This window comes from Macrobrachium nipponense, chromosome 34 (assembly GCF_015104395.2).
Source record: "Macrobrachium nipponense isolate FS-2020 chromosome 34, ASM1510439v2, whole genome shotgun sequence".
In the NCBI taxonomy this organism is placed as follows: domain Eukaryota; kingdom Metazoa; phylum Arthropoda; class Malacostraca; order Decapoda; family Palaemonidae; genus Macrobrachium; species Macrobrachium nipponense.
In genome coordinates this window covers 16,923,962-16,943,630 of record NC_061095.1, presented here as the reverse complement: position 1 = coordinate 16,943,630, position 19,669 = coordinate 16,923,962, and the positions used below count along the sequence as shown (strand labels likewise).

The following is a 19,669-nucleotide window of genomic DNA, read 5'->3' as shown; positions in this document are numbered from 1 at the left end:
GGCCAAAACCTGGAAGGTTTAATTGCCTTGTATAAGAATTTCAAGAAGCTGCTGATACTGTTCTGCTATTTGCGAAGAGCTAACTGGATTTGTCCTAGGCAAGTGCGAGTGTTCACATTTCAGTGGCTGAAAAGTGCCAAATTTTGCAAGTAATTTACTGGTCTGCTGGTATAGTGGTTAGTATCGTGGCATGCCAATTAGATGTTGCAGGTTTGTTTCTCCCCAAGGCCAGTGAAAAATCACTGACTTTGTATCATGATCAATTACTGCTGAAGTGTGAGGTTGAAACTAGCATTCTTTGGAAGCTTGAATTTCATCAGTGGCCTCTCTGTGCTTGTACCATGTGAATAGGTTTCATCTACTGAAATAATTAATAATAATATTTCATAGGTATACAAACTATAGCCTTTTATACTGAAGTATCATTCTGTTTATGCATTAGACTGGCTGTGAACTGACTGAACAAGGTAACTACCCAGGTGGAGTTGGGGAGGAGGAAATGCCCATTCTCTCCCAACCGATGCCACTCAGCGTTTTTATCACCACATGGGGAGTTCTCAGGACATCTGTTCTCATGCTTTCCACTGATTCTCAGGATATATATTATCAATCTTTCCACTGCTTCTCAGGATATGTTTTCACTTTTTCCACTGATCCTGGTCCATAGACTTGGGACAAGGGGAGTCCTATTATTGTGCATTTCTCCACAGGTAAGATCATTCAACTTCTACTTGTTCAGGCTGGTATCTCTCCTTTGGGGGCACATAGGGACTGGTCCCCCTCCCTTCACAGTACACATGATTGGATGATGAACTAGAAATATAAGATTACTTTCTCCATTTCTGCATAAACATTACCTCTTCATTAGCAAATGAAGTGCCTTTCAGTTAATGTTTTGGCATGTTGCACTGCCACATTTGCAAAGAAATGTGGTGTTTCCCAATAATGCATAGTTATTGCATTTTTAATGATATTCCAAGTGTTGATCTAACCAGTGAAAATGGAGGAGAAGGCATAAAACAATGGTGTGTATTCTATAAAACAAATTACTTTAGTCTTTTGTGTTAAATATTACTTTCAATTATTTACAAAAATATGTGAATAGGGTAATAATACAAATTCAGTCAAGCAAAGTCAATTATTGGTTATCCATATGTTCTACAGACTATAGCAACCCAAGCAGTTACTGTAAGCATATGAAGATGCATCAGTCTCTCGAGTACAAGAACAAATTAAAAATTTGCTTGTACCATCAAAACAGACAGTCCTATATTTTTGTAACAGGAAAGCATCTGGGCCAATCTGTTATCAAATAAATTTACAATTTATTTAAGTAACAATGTTGTTATTTTTATTTCTATATACATAACCATTTTCTGATGGACAGTCTGTATTTGTTGAAAGAAAACTTGGTCCAAATCCTTGCCACTCATACAATTTCCCAAACAAGCACAGAACTAATGATGATACAATGGTGATGAAAAAAAAGAAAAAACTATTAAAACCATCTTACACCTGGTACACAAAGTGGATGATGTTAAAACCTGTGTTATCCTAATTATAACACAATTCATAGAGATCTGTCTTTCTGCATTATCTTTGAGTAATGTAAACTGGAGCATGTCACTGGACAATGGAAAAATAAATGTACTTATAAAAAATATTATTCACCTGAGTTTTGAGTTCTTAATCTATAAACATTTTGAATTAACTAAAATATATTATCTCTATATTCATTCAACCTTAAGGTTTACTGTTATAGTGAATAATGTCAAAAGATGTTTGAAAGTCTTCCATTTTCCAGTTCTTCAAGTTTATTCACTGACAAGGGTAAATGATATAGCAGCCAGACTAAATCATATAAAAAGGAACATCTAACAGTTATTATACTACACTAATAATGAAATTATACAAATATTAAGACATGACAAAAATATAATATATTGAATATATATATAATATATTGAACAACAAAAACATTAAGTTGGATAGGACACATTAAAGTTCTGAAGAAAATCAAGACACTTGCGTTGTGTTTTGATCTATCTCTGCCAGTCTATTTACATGTAAAGTACCTTTTACAATAGAAATTAAAACTAAACACCACTTGTCTCATCACCCAGGTCTTGCAGGTCTTCATGAATATACTAATCACTAACAACAGTAAGATCCTAAAAAAGCACAATGCAGTTTATCTGGGAGCCAAAAGTGTGGCATAAGGTTGGCAATTAAAACATTTTATTTTTTTGCAATTAATATATAAAAATCTAAATTAAAAAATTCAGGAAGCACATTTCCTATGTCATAACAAAATGCTACCTTCTACCATCACCCTCGCTTTGCCCATGTTAATATAAAAGTACTATTAACAGTGATCCTTAAGTTAATTTCTACGTCCAAGGAGGGAAAGCAAGCAGTTAATAACATGCAATTCATTATGGATCTTGTTCATAGCTGAGATGTATTTTGTTATTCATTTCTGTCAAGTAGATACTGACAGGAGAAAATGTTAATGAAAAGACTGCATTTCACACAAAGTAATCGGAGAGTAAAAGAATACATATTAGTACATTCTAACAAAGATCTCCCAATGAACAATGTCCATAAGGGTGATTAGAACAGACAAACCACGTACATCTGGAAGAACGTAAAACGTTGTGCTACTGAATTTGGTTAATGAGGAAAAAAACGACATTGGAAATTCATTCTGCTGAAAAGTACTGACATTTAGGTTACCAAATGCTCAACAGTGATTAGCTAAGCAAGACTATTGCTGGCATATTTAGTTAAATAATAGTAAGATATTATGATTTACCATCATTTGGATTAATTAATCTTAAGATTCTCTATCTCTTGAATTTAATAATCTTTTAATTCATTTCAAATTAATCATACTCGTTACTAGAATTTATATTTACAACTTGCTGTCTGAACTATCAAATCACAAGACAGAAACTAAATCATAAACCTTGCATATACTTAAACTAAAAACCAATGATTAATGCTTTTAGTGTGATTCGACAGATTAAGAATTATTCCCATTACAAAGATAAAGATTACAGTTTGTACATATAATAAACAGATTCAAGAAGACCTGCTTGACATCAGTCAATGAAATTTTAATTTGCTTAGACTTGACAAGATTAGTATTTCAAAGTAAAATACATTAGCAAAAATTTATCTTTCATACTGAAATTTAGATAAAAAACTCCTAAATATCCACTGACAATTTCTGATAGTTTGTTCACAACAGCTAGTAAATAAATGATCACATTTCAAATGACTATGACAACATACTGGACTCAGGGAAAGGGATTCTAAAGAGCACCATGAAAGGATTATCTACAAAGATGTCCACCAAATGTAAAAACTTTAAATAATGTATCAAGTGCATTAAATCCCTAACTATCCAATATTTTTTTTTCCATACCTGCGCATACACATACGAACACTCACACAAAAATGTCTTCATCTCTAAAAAATGAAAGCTAACTGGTTACACAATGTTTACTGGCTGGTACATCTTTACAACCTCAAAACTCATTCTTCCCCACACTGTTATTTATAATACTACTTCTGATAAAAAGGCTACAATATAAAATATATATATATAAAAAGCTTTGCAGTTAAGACAACCAATGACTTAGCCAATAAACTGCTACATGAACAGAGAGGAGTCTTATTAACAGACAATCACATTACCCCCACCTTGGGCAAAATAGTCCATTAAATGGCTTTTATACCACCTTATTTGTTGTGGTGTGATCAACATTGTGAGTTCTCAGATGCAGTTAAATTGAAAGATCTCTTGTGATAACTAACACATTGAATGTAAATTTTTATTTTATTTAATTAATAAAGGGTAAGGGGAAAACTGAAACTTAAATTACAAGATGCACAATAGGGAAATACATCATCAATTTAATGAAACTTGAAAACAAAATTTTATATTCCACCAAAATTCTCATCCAAGGATCACAGTCACTGACTACACCACATTTTAAGCTCTAAGAGGCACTATTTACAAATGAATAAATTTTCTTTACATAGATTTACTTTCGAATTTTTTTTTTTGTTCGTCACAGATCTCGTTTGGTGTTTTAATGAAGATTTGTATTTTTTTTTTTTTTTGCAATAGGATCATAGATATTGAGCTTTGAAAACGACAACTATAAGATTTTCATATTTACAGACAATAGAAAATAAAACTTATAGCAGTAGTCTTGAAGGCCAAAAACCCATGATGTCACATTAGATCACTGCCCAACATGAGCACCAAAACTGAAGCAACAGGAAAGTGTGGCTGTACAATAGTAATAACCATGAAAGAGAAGTCCACTAATGGACTGGGACTACTGTTAAAATAAAAAAGAAGACTAGAAGTTATGAAACAGGGTAAAGTGACAAGCTTAAAATATTTACTGCATTTGTTTTTCAACCATTACACAACCAAATTCCATCCACACGTACTTCTGCTCCAATGTAAATTTATAATTGCATAGCTGTCACCTCAAGATGTTAAATGTTACAAAGTATTGTATAACCTACCCTGACAAAATTTTGCCCAAGATTAATGGTACAAAAATTACTAGTGATTTCAACCTAACTGAAAACTAACAACATTATAAAACACTACACATCTCTTCTACTATATATATTCACCATATGGAATTCATCAAGCACCTTCTTTTCAGGTATTTGCTTTTGTTCATCTTTTAAGCCTTTCTTGGGAAAGCCCTAGGTTACCAGTAGGGCTGGAATATATTCATGAAATGAAAGGATGGAAATATTTGGTTTCATGCAAAAGGTATTGCAAAATAACGAGTATTAAAAACTGGAAGTATATAAATTCTGTATATGTTTTGGAAATTGATTTGTAGTTTGCCTTTTTGACAAAAAGTGCACATACTGAATACAATGTTAATGCGGTATTTTAATTGATTCTGAAACACCACTCTCCTTACAAATAATCATAAAAATAAATAAGATACTCTTAAAAAAGTTTAGCTCTTCTTTTTAAGTCGTTTCTCCTCCACTCTGGAAGGCGATAGAAATCCATACGGGACATGTGGAATACCATTTCGAAGTCTGTGTCAGATAGGTGGCGCTGTGTATGTAAAGAAACCATAATTATTGCCAAATTCATGAAACAATATAGCAGAAAAGACAAAAAAAAATTTTTGTAATAAATAATTTATATATATTACATACTCTGATTTTTGCTTCAAAGATACATACCACCTTGTACTTGTTGAGGAGCTGGCAAAATGAGCAAGGCAATATAACTAACTAATAATGGACTGAACCTCCTAGTAAGGTTTAGTCCCTCAATTTTGTAAAATGCTCATTCACTGACTTTGTACAGACCAGAGAACCAACTAGTTTGTTCATATAATACCATATGTCCAGCCCAAGAAGAGCCTTTATTAGGCTTAGAGGTCTGGATAAACTAATCCTTTATAATAATAATAGCATAATTCTTATTTTATTCAGACATGTTGCTTGCTGCATGGCAGGTAGCCAAGTGATACAAATATTCTTGAAAAATATTTAGTTTGTCTTGCTGCTGTGAGAAATCACCCTGTGAAAGATCCCTACAATGTGTGCTATTGAGAAAGAACATGTACTGAATGTTCTTCCTGCTCCTTAGCTGTATGGTTCCATGAGAACAGACCTATGAACTCCAGAGAGCAGAGGAAACTGTGTCTTCAGAAGTTTAGTCCTTTCTGTTCCAGTGAAAGAACTCTGTGACAAGTACTTCCAAGGTAAGTGAGGAAAGGATGTGGATGATTTAACTGCATAACTTCAATATAGTCCTTAAGAGAAGAGACCCAACGAGATATAATGACTCTAGCAGTTGAAGCTATCAAGGATTTCTGTGCCTTCAGGGGAAGTTTTCATCTTGACAGCAGAATTCTACACTGCATATTGAGAGGTATATCAGGTATCAGACACTGACAAAAGAAGTCAATTGGCTTGGTAACTTCTCTAACAAAATAAGGTTGTAGGAGCAATACAATTTTACTTAGCAGGTTAACCCTCAAAGTCTGTACTGAATCCCAGGACACCTCCATGCCATTCCAGACTGGTATGCTGTACAGAGACTGGGAATAGTACCTGTGAGGAGATTGTGACCTATCACTACAATGTCAGACTGGAATGCTGTAAAAAACCAGAATCCCAGTATTCTTTAAACCACCAGACAGAACAAGAACACCATGGTTCATCACACCAACAAAAGACAATGGTTACAATGAGAAGTTATGATGGCAACTATTGTATGTTGAGCACTAGTGAAGATGTTAGTCTACAGTCAGATGTTCTTGGACAATTTATAGAAGCAGGGAGAGCAAAAGATATTGCCACAGTACACTCCTCCCTAAGAGCAAAGCCTTAATGAATTAAGAAGGTAAAAATATTAAACCAGCAACAATCCACTTGATTTCCAAGAGTAATGCAGCAATGGAAATAAAAATTGTGTATAACAGAACTTCTCTCTCCCTTTTAACATGGAATTCTATGTCTGGAAGAGCAATCTGGCAGCAAAATGCACAAAAACAATACTTACTAGAGATCAAAGCAGTAAAATTAAAACTGCATTGCTGTGGTAGTGTTTAACACTCGCCCCAGTTTTATACCGACACCTTTTATATAGGTGAGCGAGTCAGAAGCTTTTGACATGTCCAATTTAGCAGTTCTCTGGTATTATAGCAATATTTTACTAGAAATAGTGCTAAAGCAGACATATTTCACGGGAGCGACACGGCTTCCTCGCCCAGAAATAGATTTTTCCTACGTCAAAATCCCTTTTCTAGATACTCTTTCACTTGAGAGGTATGTGATAAAAATAGGAAGGCACTAATTTCTTCGGTAGGTCCTCTTGTATATTATATAAGTTATTTCAGTGTTGGGAGAGTTATTCCTCCATCTTTTAAGCAAAGTTAAATTTACATCATCAGTGAAAGATGAATCCAGATATCCATTTAGATATCTGGAGCTTTTAAAAATATTAATTTTGCCTTTTAAAAAAATAAACTTTCCTATGGTATGTTTGCATTTCTAGTCTAACAATGGAATGGTAATGTACTTTGGAATATTTCACAGAGTATTAATATTTTTTATGATGAAATGAAGTAACTTTCATGTAACTTTCATGTACACCCTGGACCTTCCATGAAGAAGTAGCACATACTTTTGCTTAGATAATTGCTTAGTAATAGGTAAACACACAATTAGGAAAATAAGTGTTTGTAATTTGAGTATAATCCAACTTTTTTTTTCAAATGTTGGCCAATTTTTCATTGCAAAACCTACCTCCAAATGACAGCGATCCACATCGTTAGGTAATCGATAATTTGATACGAGCAGAAGATGTGCAGGGTAAATTTTTGGAGGTTCTGACGACATATGGTGCATGTTGGGCAATGAGCGTCGAAGGTGGGGAGAGTATGATGAATAACCACGAAGACCACTACTATATGTTGTTGATGCACAGAGCTCGGCGTTCTGTTAGGAAGTCAATACAAATAAAAACAATTCTCAACAGATGACGAATGGGCGTGCAAGTGTTAAACATATATACAGTGCAAATGTTAGTCTCTCTCCTATATGTAAATACTGTACAGTATTTGAAATTTTTTCATGATTTAATACAGTACTGTAATTGGCTAACACTAAATTGCTAACACTAAACAGTGACCAACGTTCACTGTTCTGTAGCGTTTTTAGATCTTTTGTTATTCTGTTGTCAATAAAACAGTAGACCCTCAACTAATACTATGTAGGAAATTAATATAACACAACAGAGTAGCAAAATTTCCTATCCTATTAAAAGCAAATGGGAACAGAAATTTAATGTTAAAAATGACCCTTTCCTTTGACCAATGCTGACCCTATTCCAACAAGAACAGTGGAAAATTAACCAAAATTTTTAATTGCCGAAACCTAAGTGAATAAAATAATGGCTATCCAAACACCTTTACAAATGTTGTGCACACAAGTTATGTCATTTAACAAGGTCTTTTCGTACCTGTCTTCCCCAATACCAGCACAACTTTTTCAGGATGTTACCTTCAGTGTTTCTTTGGCAACTTTGGTCTACTAATTTTACAATATAACTGAGCACAATTCTCCCACTTAAAAACAAAACTAAATTCCCAGGTGAATTTAAATAATAAATTAGTTGCGGTTACCATGAAAAACTATATAATTTAAGAATGCAGGCATCCAACTTATAACAAATATGTGAAGTTGCCAAGACTTCACCATGCCTAGTATTGTGCAACATCACCCTTTGTGCTTTAAAAGTTTCTAAATGAAAAATATCCTTTTTTTGCCAATTGTATAGCAATATGTGAAAAATTTTATGCTTTATTACATTTGATTTTCAAGTCCTTATAAAAGTATTGTCCTTGAGACAATGATACAACTTTGTCCACAAACAATAAGCATGTCAAAAAATTACCTACCCATGATTTCAAAAGGGTACACCTGTATCCAAAAAATATCAAAGTTTGGAGCATTGAAATGACAAACATTTCATTAAACAAATTTCAATGAAAAGTAGTTCTCAACTGACATAGTGTTACAGTATACTCAACATCTTGTCTTATTACTTGCATCAAACATAAATGATATGTGTGCTAAGGATGGAAAAATATAGATATATAGAAGGTTCTGTGCTCCAACTGCAGATAACTACTAAAGATTTGAGATGTTGCATAAACTTCAAAGTACAAACCTAAATTCTCCTGGTACGTACTAATTATGCACGTAAATGATATATAACCTGTGTAAATATATAACCCTTATAATTCTTTGTCCAGTCATATGATGGTGGACTTGAACTTCTGATGCAGACATTGTAAAAATATTAGTAGTAATGCACTATGAAAGACTCCACCAAGTTTCACTGTGGAACTACATGAAGATTTTACAACGGTTGTAAGATAACTGTTCGGTAGCAATTTAAAAACAATTTTTAAGTGAAAATGATCATGAATTTATGAATCAGCAGGCAACATACCAACTAAAATTTTAAATTATATAGACAGTGGAAGAAACAAATTCATTGCTTACTGAAACAAATACACTACTTAACTAAACAAAAACAATCATTACCCAAAAAAGAACCACATGAAATGTAAGCACCTCAACCTTTAATCATTAAAGCAGACAAGAATGGTGCCATGATAAAATCATAAGAAATTTACTCAGGTATAACAAGAATTTCACTTGAGAAGATCCATCTAACAAGAATGAAACAATTTAAAATAAAAGCAAATAAAAACAACCATTTCTACCATGGATTATGTGCAAGCAAAAGAAATTAAGTCACACTAAAGATTACACCCTCTTTTACTTTAAGCAACCCTTTTACAAAAGATCAAGAACAGAAGGGAATAACTTCATACAGTAATTGTTTCAGTAAATGAGCTGTAATCTATCAGAATAGTTGAATGTTTTTGTTTTTTTTAATTTAAAAGCCACATTCATGAAATTTGGCCTGTTATGTAAAATAAAATGTTCTAAATCAGCCTTAATATTTTGTTTTTTCTCAGGTGAAATTAGCATAGTTCTCTTTTAGTTTATTCCACTGACAATTACAAATTTATTATCATGAGCTAAATTAACTATGAAAATCAGACTTGTCTTTTCTGGAGCACAAAGTAGTAAACATTTTGATAGCTACATTGTTTGTAATGTTAGGAATACAAGCCCCTGTTCTCTTCATATCAAGGATATTTGAAACATGAAAATAACAAAGACTTAATATAAGCAACAATCATTATGATATATTGTTCAATAATCATGAAAGGGACCAAACTTTCATGTACAACAATATTCAAGAATGACACGGAAAAGGGTGGCAAATATGATACATTAAAGACACTACAGAATTACATATGTAAATACAATGCATAATACATTAAGGGTTGGATTACCATAAGTAATTTTATTATGTTCACCATATATACATTATTATATGTACATAATGTGTCTGCAAGTACAGTACGTATATGTTGTAATGTGTCTGCAGAATACTACCTACTATGTTTTCAGGTTGTGTACCAGTGTAGATTAATGCAGAGCTTGCAGTGAATTAGGGATCAAATTGCAAAGTATATTTTTTCTTATCTGCTCCTAGAATTTTGGCTTCTTTATCCATTTTGCTTGTCTGTAGCTGTAGTTAATAGAGTTTGGTTGTATAGTATTTTGCTTCAGCCTGTTGTGGTAATGCTAGTTATTGTTGTTTTTTGCCAATTTATGAACTAGTGTTTGTTCTGTCTTAAATCTTGCTATGTAGACAATTTATGTACATGTATGTGTATGTCCTAATTAACCAGAGTAGCATTACTGAAAATTTGCAACTTACTGGAGTCTGCTCTTTGTATTTCCCTTTTCCATTATAACCACCATTTACTGTGCAACTGATGATTCCTTATCCACATTTCAAACCAAAATCTTAGTTGCATTTGATTTATTATAAATGTGCCTAAAATCATTGCTGCCATGATCCCAGGATCACCAGTCTTGTATGTCAAACAGCAGCTGAAGAAGCAAGAAGGTATTCTCAACCACACACTCAGTCTAGACCTTTAGGAATGCATTGGCCTTAGACTTTTTGTGGTCCTGCAGTGCTGTCAACAGCTCTGCCATCATTTGCCACTTATTTTTTCAGGATAATTTTCCAGTGGTTACTGGAGATTTATTCTCCATTTATAGTACATTTTAATTTATTCAAGTTTTTTCCCCACTTTTATAAGTTATGAAAACTAAAAAAAAGGTGAATTTTATATGTTAACTATGCCAAATAATCAAGTTACCTGACATTCTGAGAATGTAATTTTTTGGGAAACATTCCATTCCAGCTTATATTAGTGTTCATCTCTCTTTACCAACCCATGTCCAATGTATGAGACTGTCTGGAGTGGAGTAATATTAGGCACTTTGAGAGGAAACTGGATTTTCTTTAGACTTTGGACTGTGTGATATTTTGTGGGCAAGTGATAGAATTCTCTCTCTCTGCAATGCCTCATCAAAAACTGGTAATCCTGGGAACACTGCAGCCACACTATTAGGCATACATACATATTAGTCAGTTTGCACAGGAAAACTACTGTTATAAAAAAACGTATGCCTAAGATATTAAATATGAGATATCTAAAAAATTACTAAATATCTCTATAATGTGAAGGGGATGGAATTCACAAATAAAATCATCATTGTGAACATGATAAAGTGTGCCTTCTCTCGTCATTCTTCTATGTCTTAAAGGAAATCAATATAAAATAGTACCTGAACCAATAATACAAAGGTAAAACCTACTAGCTTCAATAAACTCATCTTGTTCTGTTGTTCTTTCTTTATAAAACAGTAAATCATATACTTTCCAGCACTAAAATGAAAAACATACACTAGACTAGATTGGAAAGATAAAAGTCAGTATCAAAATGCTGTGGGTGAAGTTGCATGTAACATGACTTCAAATAATTTGGATTTGTGAAACTAACTGTTCTGGCAATGAGAAATTATATACTAAAGTTTGATGTAAAGGAACCTAGCAAAAATCGGAAGTTATCTTATGTGTGATTATGTGGATCTGAACCTTATAAATTTGTGTACAGTATGTATGTATGTTGCATGTTAGGTTCAGCATGATGAAATAGGTATTGAATGACAGTCTTAAATAACTGACAGTAAACTTGTAAAAGAAGAATAAGTACTTAATAACATAGCTGCAAGTCCTGTAATCAGCATAAAACACCAGTTAATACGGTACGTATAAAAATGAGATGCAGAAGTTGGAGGCCAAGAATTTGTTTGAAATATCCTAATAGCCTGCTATTTGCCAAAGAACAAGGTCTTAAATTTATTCACTTTTTATCTACACAAAGCATCATGGTGTGAAGCAGTGATAAAGTGTACAAGATATACTGTGCTTTACTTAAAAGGTGTCTCTTAATTATCAATGTGCACTTTTAATCCTTTGTAGTATTACTCACTGAAAAGTTTGATTTTGAACCAAATGTAAACAAGCTATTATGCTTGCTGCTAAAAGGATCGATCTGAAAAAGGAGTTTTTGCTGTAAGATACTAATACTTTTGATGTAATGGCTAGAAAAGCAAGATGCAGTGACTGTAAGGTTAATATGCCATTGGACATAACTGACTGCTTTAATATCTAAATGAATATGTCATTACGTAACTGTAACTGATCATTTTCATGACTAAGAGTATCAAGATGCATTGCATCAGTGCTCTGAATTTCTTCAGCTTTCGTACCTTTCATAAACCATACAGAATTTCATTGAATATATATGAATTTGTGGTAGTAAATGATTTGACACTTTTCTTCTTGGAAATATGTTATCTAGCTTGAAGAAATTGCTAGTTTCTTAGGTAAAAAATATAAAAATACAAATTTAATTTTAACGAAGGGAAAATATTTCAACTACCTGTTGAGTAAATGTTTTGAATTCTTCTTTTTGTCCATAAATTTTTTTTTTACGAAGATTCTTTGTTCAGGAATACAGTGAATTTCCTTGTATTCTCACTTACATTCACAATTACATTTACATAAATGCTACTTATGATTGAAACCAATACTTAAATCAACTGAACAGGAATTTTTAATATTGCAAACTAAGATAACTAATGACAACTTCAGTGCTGACACTAGCTGCCCATAATTCATTAGTCCTATCACCCAAAAATTAAATAAAATTCTGTATTGCTCTTCCCTCCCTTGAAATACATAGTTAATTCTTGGTTAAATTTTAGAAGCAATAGATTACTTTTCAGTTACAGTGTCCCATTTCCTAAAATTCATAAAATTACTTGATTTGGAGCACTAGTGAAAATATTTACAAGAAAGCTAAAATACAAAGTGACTATGCAGTTAAATTGTACTTACAGAATAAAAACATAGTACTGATGCAATGATCAATTCATGGCATATGTTTTCCAAAATCTAAATTTATCTTATTACACTGAAGTAACAAATTGTTAAGACACGTAAGAAACTAGAGAGAAAACTACATACTGAAAATAGGTTCACAGTTTTGAAATTGATTTGCTTAGTGAGGAGAAATGTAAAATGACTAAATCTTGTACATTAGTCATATGCTTCACTATGAAAACATAAGACATGCTACAAACAAGATACCAGATGATGGAGTACAGTTTTCAGACATGCTTTTACCAAGGACAATTTACCCATTAGAGTAGTTTCCATCTAGGTGTTAGGTACAACTTGCAATACAATGGTTTTTGGACTTGAATACTTCTTTGCAATATTATTTATGCACAAACTCAAGATTAATATGCTTTTAAAAATAATAAACTTTACATAAAAAAAGGGCATAATTATGATTTAATGATGACCTCAAAATGCTCTGTTTAGTTTATGTGCATTTGAAAGTTTTTTTAAAACAGATATATATATATATGTAATACAAACTTCTAATACTAATACTGAAAGTGAAAATTGTATATCATGTGAGCAGAGTTTGAAACTATATTTTAATTATAAGTTCCAGCAGCACTGTAAAGCAGTTCGACCACTGAAGTACTTTTACATATAAAAAGTTACTAGTACACAGTATACATGTTCCTAAACTATTTTATTTCATTAAATTCAAGTCCAAACTCCTGATATCCCCACAAACTAAGCCTATGCACATATCTACGATGGTTGGGGCCCTGAGAGCAAGCAATTAATACATACCAAGGCGCTCCTATCGGCATCTGTGAGCGAACCTGCTGAAACTGAGAGACCAAAACCACAATCAAATACACTTCAGAACCTTGATATAAGATCCTGCTAACCACTTGTTCTTCAACAAAAACATTAGAACAAGTTCCCTGTCACTGGCCCCTCATTTTTCAGATATATTTCAAATAATTATTATAATACAGTATATTTAGTTACTCTAATCCAATAGTTTTATTCAATTTGTCAATCCAAAAGATCTTTGTCCCACATGTAATGTGTTCTCATTACCAATAACAGCCGAGTGTAAAGTATTCAATATCTACATAAATTTATCATGGATCTGATGTATACTTGCTTGGTACTTTGGCAAGGTAAATCTGGCCTGTCTGCTACTATAACAGCTACAGAAAAATAATGCCACAAACATACTTTCATAAAATGTAAACACAGTACTTTTGGCTTCTAATCTGATTTCTAGCATAAAATACTGCTATTTTAACAGAGGTCTACTTTTGTGTTGGTTGAAAAAAAAAATAGAAATGCTGTACTGCTACAGTACCAAGAAAAATATGTAGTATTGTATATGTAGACAGCGTCCAAATCTGCCTACCATGCTATGACTATTTAAAAATCATTAATGTAGCCAAAATATAAAATTAATCCAGGGACTAAAGTACTGTGCGTGAAGAACACTTTAGATACAATCATATTTTTTGTTGATTTTGAGTTATAGTTACCTCATAAGGTTCAGTGGCTAGCTTTTTCAAATGGTACCTTTATTTGTAGCCCTCCCTATACTTTTCTATGCCTCAAAATAAAAATTTATTTTTGCCATTGTACATTAGGATTTACCTGACATTAAAAATGTATTCCCAACACAGTATAAACTATATAACATCCTCAAAAATGCCAATAAGAAATATATTCTACCACCCATTTTACATGTAAAATACAAGAATATAGGACAGAGTCTCAAATCTGAAATCACTGACCAATGTGAGTAACAGCATTTGAAAATTTTGATCTTAAAGTAATATATTTCAATCGTGTGATTTTTTCCAACACCATTTTACTGAAACAAGATATTTCTGAATAAATGTTGATCATGCAGTTTTTACCACTTACAATGTAATCACTACAAACCATGATTTCTCTCCTAATTTAAGTCACTGGCTATCTTGTATTGTGCATGTACAATTTTATTTACTATAATTACAAAATACTCCACTACCTTTTCACAGAAAGTCCCTTATATGTGAGGAAAATAAACTTTCATTTAACTTGAATGAACAAACTGTTGTGTGTTTTAAACGAGTTTTTACTGAAAAGAAGGGAACAATCAGCATTACGTACTGCATTCAAAAAAGTAAAACAAGTGGAGTTCAAAGTCATCATGATTGGTAATGTTTACATGGCAAAATCAAATCTGACATTCTTACTACTGTGAAGGCTTAAGGCTAAATCTTTTTAACCTCAATTTGCAACCATGATATTTCAAAAGAAAGAAGTGAAACCAATGTGTGTTTGTGCAACTAACTGATTGTGTGGTTGGCTGTAAATTTGTAAGCTTAATATTAAAGGGCTTCAAATGTATAACAACAAAACGCTCTAAAAATGCAAATTAAAGCACGGAAATATCTTCATTTTATTTTGTTTCCTTTACTTCAAAGTCAAGAATGCATTTCTCTCTTATTAGCCTCCAAGGCCGCAGATGAGAAGCTTCAGGAAATAAATATAATAAGCATTATGCAAAATTTATGGCCATAGTTTTTAAATACGAGCCTTGTGGTGCAAAAGATCACAATGTGTAGAGTTCACCAAGAATTTCATATTTTAATCCAGCAAAACCAATCATGTTTTCTTAATAGTTGTGAACAAAGGAATTCAGCACTGCTCTTGTGACTGGTGTAACTGGTTTTCCACACAGACTATAAAAAACAAAATCTGTCACCATCAAATTCAATGCAGTAATAAGTTGCTGCACTATGTAAAAGAAAAACAAAACAATGCTGAAAGCTTTTTCTTTTTAAATCTACAAATGAGGAAAATATATTTTTAAAAAACTGTATAATTAAAAAAGGGAATATTGCTAAAAATGGTAAACTACTGATGAGAGTTTCATGATTTCTTTTTATGTCAATCAATTGTGATATTATAAGCAACTACAAGGCAAAACAAAGCAAAGAATGGTTAGTCTTGCAATGCAAAAGATAAAACCTTGTAAACAATAATAAATGCCTATCCAAGCACTGTATGTAGTACTGTATATAAACTAATCAGCTCTGGAAACAAAGCATAGCTTACAAGAAATGCATGTCAATAAAACTACAGTTAGGTACATTCTCCTTCATCCAAATACGTATTGCTAAAATAAATGTATGATTTCTCAACTAAGTCTAGTAACTCTATGAAGCCTTGGCTACAAAACTACAATACGCCACATGATCGCTTTACTTAAGGCAGTATTCATGTGCCTTATGAAGTGGAATACTATTATAAGCAATACCACATATACTGTAATCAGTAGGGTTCATACTATGAATTTTTATGAATCATATTGACCTAAAAACTGGCTAGAAAAAACTAGCCACCTCTCAAACATTTTGTTGACAATCCAAGTCAAAGATTTTCTATCTTTTAAATGTGCATTAATACTAGACATAAATTGTAAACAAAATGTACTTACCATCTGACCGTGCACTACTGAACTCTGTGCTCTGCGTTTTTTCACCAAGGCCTGAGAAACTGTAATCACCCTGCAGCAAAGATTTAATAGACTTTATTACAAGAACTAATTCTTAAGTATACTTAGGAGCAAAATATCTACACCAAAGAACTAACTGAGAATTATAATGAAATAAAAACAAATGAAATAGTTTATATTTTTCATTCTTTTTTTTTTTCATTTAGAACGAAGAATCACATTTTAATAAAATTAACCAAATTCCAATACATACTAATAATCTTACAATAAAATATTGGTTCCATATGCAGCACAACTGGATTTTATTGATGTGTATGGTTATCTAAATTTACTAAACCAAATTTGCTTAAATTGTAAATGCTTTTCCTTTGGTCATAACATTACTTTTCCATGAATCAGTCCATCTTCTCACTTCAGTCCCAGGTGCTGTAAAACACCTATTCTAACTTTAAGAAATACTAGATCAAAATGGTTCTGTATTTTACATTCTCTGAACAAAAATAGACTTTTCATCATTCAGATTCTAATAAATATTGGTACTATCTGTACGTATGTATATGTACATATATGTTTGAAACTATGAAAAATACTGGCTTCAATATTTCCCATGAAATACTGAAGTGAAACTATGGAAGGTACAGTACATATATCCAACTGTTTGTGAATGCTACATTTTAAGATATGCCATAATTATAACATAATTTAAAATAGTTGGTTGTCTTGATACTGTATATAAATTAAATTTTATGCACAATTCTTTCTGACAAATTTAACACAATTTTTTTACTTACTAATTTTATATTACTTTTACTGTGCAATCTTCTGTATATTTAAAAAAGATGAAATATAGTATGTAAAGTATTGAAATTATTGTTAGCTTACCAAACATAGTTATCATTCAACATGTACTAGTTTGGTCGTATCCATATAGAATACAATGCACTTACTGTACCACTTGTGTCCTATAATCCAGGTACAAGTATTGTACACAAACATTCACTTAGCAGTTAAAAAGTGCAGCGGAATAGAACATACTCCAAAGCAGCAATGCATAACCATGCACTGTTGCCATTGCTGTAGTACATTAAAGATAACCATAAAGCACTATACAACGAAGCAACATAGTTTTCTCTTGGGATGCCATCAATGGGTGTCTTATAAGTGATGACTGTCTGTTATATTGGTTAGATTCTTGCACTGAATGAATCCCATATTTATAGAGTGGAATGAAAACTATTTGAATTAATGAGAAATAAGTTCCTCTTTCTACTCGACAGACTACTTGGCTTCTATTTCTCATGAATATTGATGGACTTGTTTAACAATCTAATCCTGGTACTCAGATTTTAGCTTCCAAGTAAACATAAGCCACTGAGCAGACAAAAAACTTTACTGTTATTATTTGGCAGTTTAACCAAGCCACAGAGTTAAGTTTCTTAACTATTTTTGGCTGGCCATAAGCAATAAAATATACAAATTAAACCATTTGTAGCACTGTATATGGAAAATGTATTTTTATTATTCTACTTACATTAATTTTTTACTTTCATGGCTACCATTGTTGTTATTTAAAGGACAAAACTTTTGTTTCATAAAGAATGAAAAAATAAATTTTGGGAGGTGTTATGTGACAGCTATGCTAACAAATAAAAAGAATGAATTCAATAAAGCATTGCATGCATGGTTAACATGTACTGGTTTCTTACAAAAACTGCTACAGCGTTACATAAAAAAAAAATTGCTGAGCACTTGATTGTCACAAAAAAAGTGATAAATTGTGTTGTTTTGCAGAGAAAGTTGACTAGAACTACAGTACTGTATTGCAAAATTGCATTAGTAAATGGTAGCGATAATAACAACAAACTGATTACGTGAATTAGAAAAGGAAAGTGATGCAATAAGCGTGTAAAAGCAGTGACTTACATGAAGCGCAGAAATTGATCCAAGACCTTGACGGTAGAAGGTGTTGCGTGGTGAGAAACCGTATCCAGGCTTGGGAGGTTGCCTGAGGGAGCTCACAACTGGAGGGCCATAAAAGGCCAGCAAAAGTCAGTTAACAATCTCCCAGTTATGGTCATTGCATAGCAAGGAGGATAGTTCTCTCATGAGATAAGCCTAATGAATTTAGTTACCAGATGTAGAAATAATTTCAAAATAAATTACTCTCATTCACCTGAATGAAAGTAGACTCATTTGCTTTTCTACAAGCTTAGATTGATGTACGTATGCAAGAAGAGTCCATTGTTTGTAAAGAAAAGGAACCAATGCCTTTCTCATGGAGAAAACTGTTCCTCCATGCAATGCAAGATGAAAGTGAAGGAAGAAAGTACATCTAACCAAATCTTTAGCATGTATAATTACTCACGATTAATCCAGCAGAGCCACCATTGCGTCCGGCTGCGGGTAGAGTGGACGACTTGAGTCCATAACCCGGTTTAGGTTCCCCTCGGAGGGCTGATACAACTATAGGGTAAGGCAATTGGGATTTGGGACAAGGAATAACAGTTGTAAGGATAGAGGATTCAGAGGGTTTAACCATGAAGTTAGTTACAGGATTTATGTGGATTCAGGAAGTTGGGTTGTGTTCCATTTTTGGATTTGGGCAATGTCCAGGTTAATGATTTCATCATTGGGGCAATTGATTATTCATGGTCAGGAAGTTTGTCAGTCAGGATAGCAAAATTAGGATACAACAAAGGATGGTTTTTTTATCATCCAAACCATCACGTTAAAATCCGTGAACCATAACCAAAATATACCGATATTTTAAAAATGTACAAATATCATTACAATGTCCATCACCAATTCAATTTATATAAAAGGGTATTGTCAAAGTAAGACGGTCATAGCAAAGGCATTTGGATGAGGTTAGGGTGGAGGAACAACAGGCAGACGACAACATATATAAGGAAAGGTGGTGGGGAAAGGAGGGAGAAAACAAAATAACTAGGTCAGTAAGAAACATGCAAAAACATAAATTATACAAAAACTGCTGAGACCAGCCAATTATAAAAGTGTAAAATAAAACAAAAGCTGTGCAATGGATGGCAAGAGTAAGACAACGCCTTTCCCATTATAAGTGTTCAGCTAATATGCTTCACAAAGCAAAATAATTGGCTGCCCTCTAATACACTGTGGTAAGAACTGGCCTAATCGTTATGCAAAAACTGAAGACAAAAGACAAATCATAAGAAAATAAACAATTTCTTTAGCATGGTTATTGAAACAAGCAAAGAACTCGCCACCTA

At 32.7% G+C, this 19,669-nt stretch overlaps 1 protein-coding gene across 1 annotated transcript in view; it reads right to left on the bottom strand.

The window, feature by feature from the left end:
• Positions 1-1,123: 1,123 nt before the first annotated feature.
• Positions 1,124-19,669, bottom strand: part of LOC135207939 (uncharacterized) — a 370,968-nt gene continuing 352,422 nt past the window's right edge. Inside the window, 5 exon segments of the mRNA XM_064239912.1 lie at positions 1,124-5,107; positions 7,315-7,506; positions 13,730-13,770; positions 16,404-16,473; positions 18,787-18,884. Coding sequence (XP_064095982.1) covers positions 4,994-5,107; positions 7,315-7,506; positions 13,730-13,770; positions 16,404-16,473; positions 18,787-18,884 — 515 coding nt within the window. The 3' untranslated portion in view covers positions 1,124-4,993.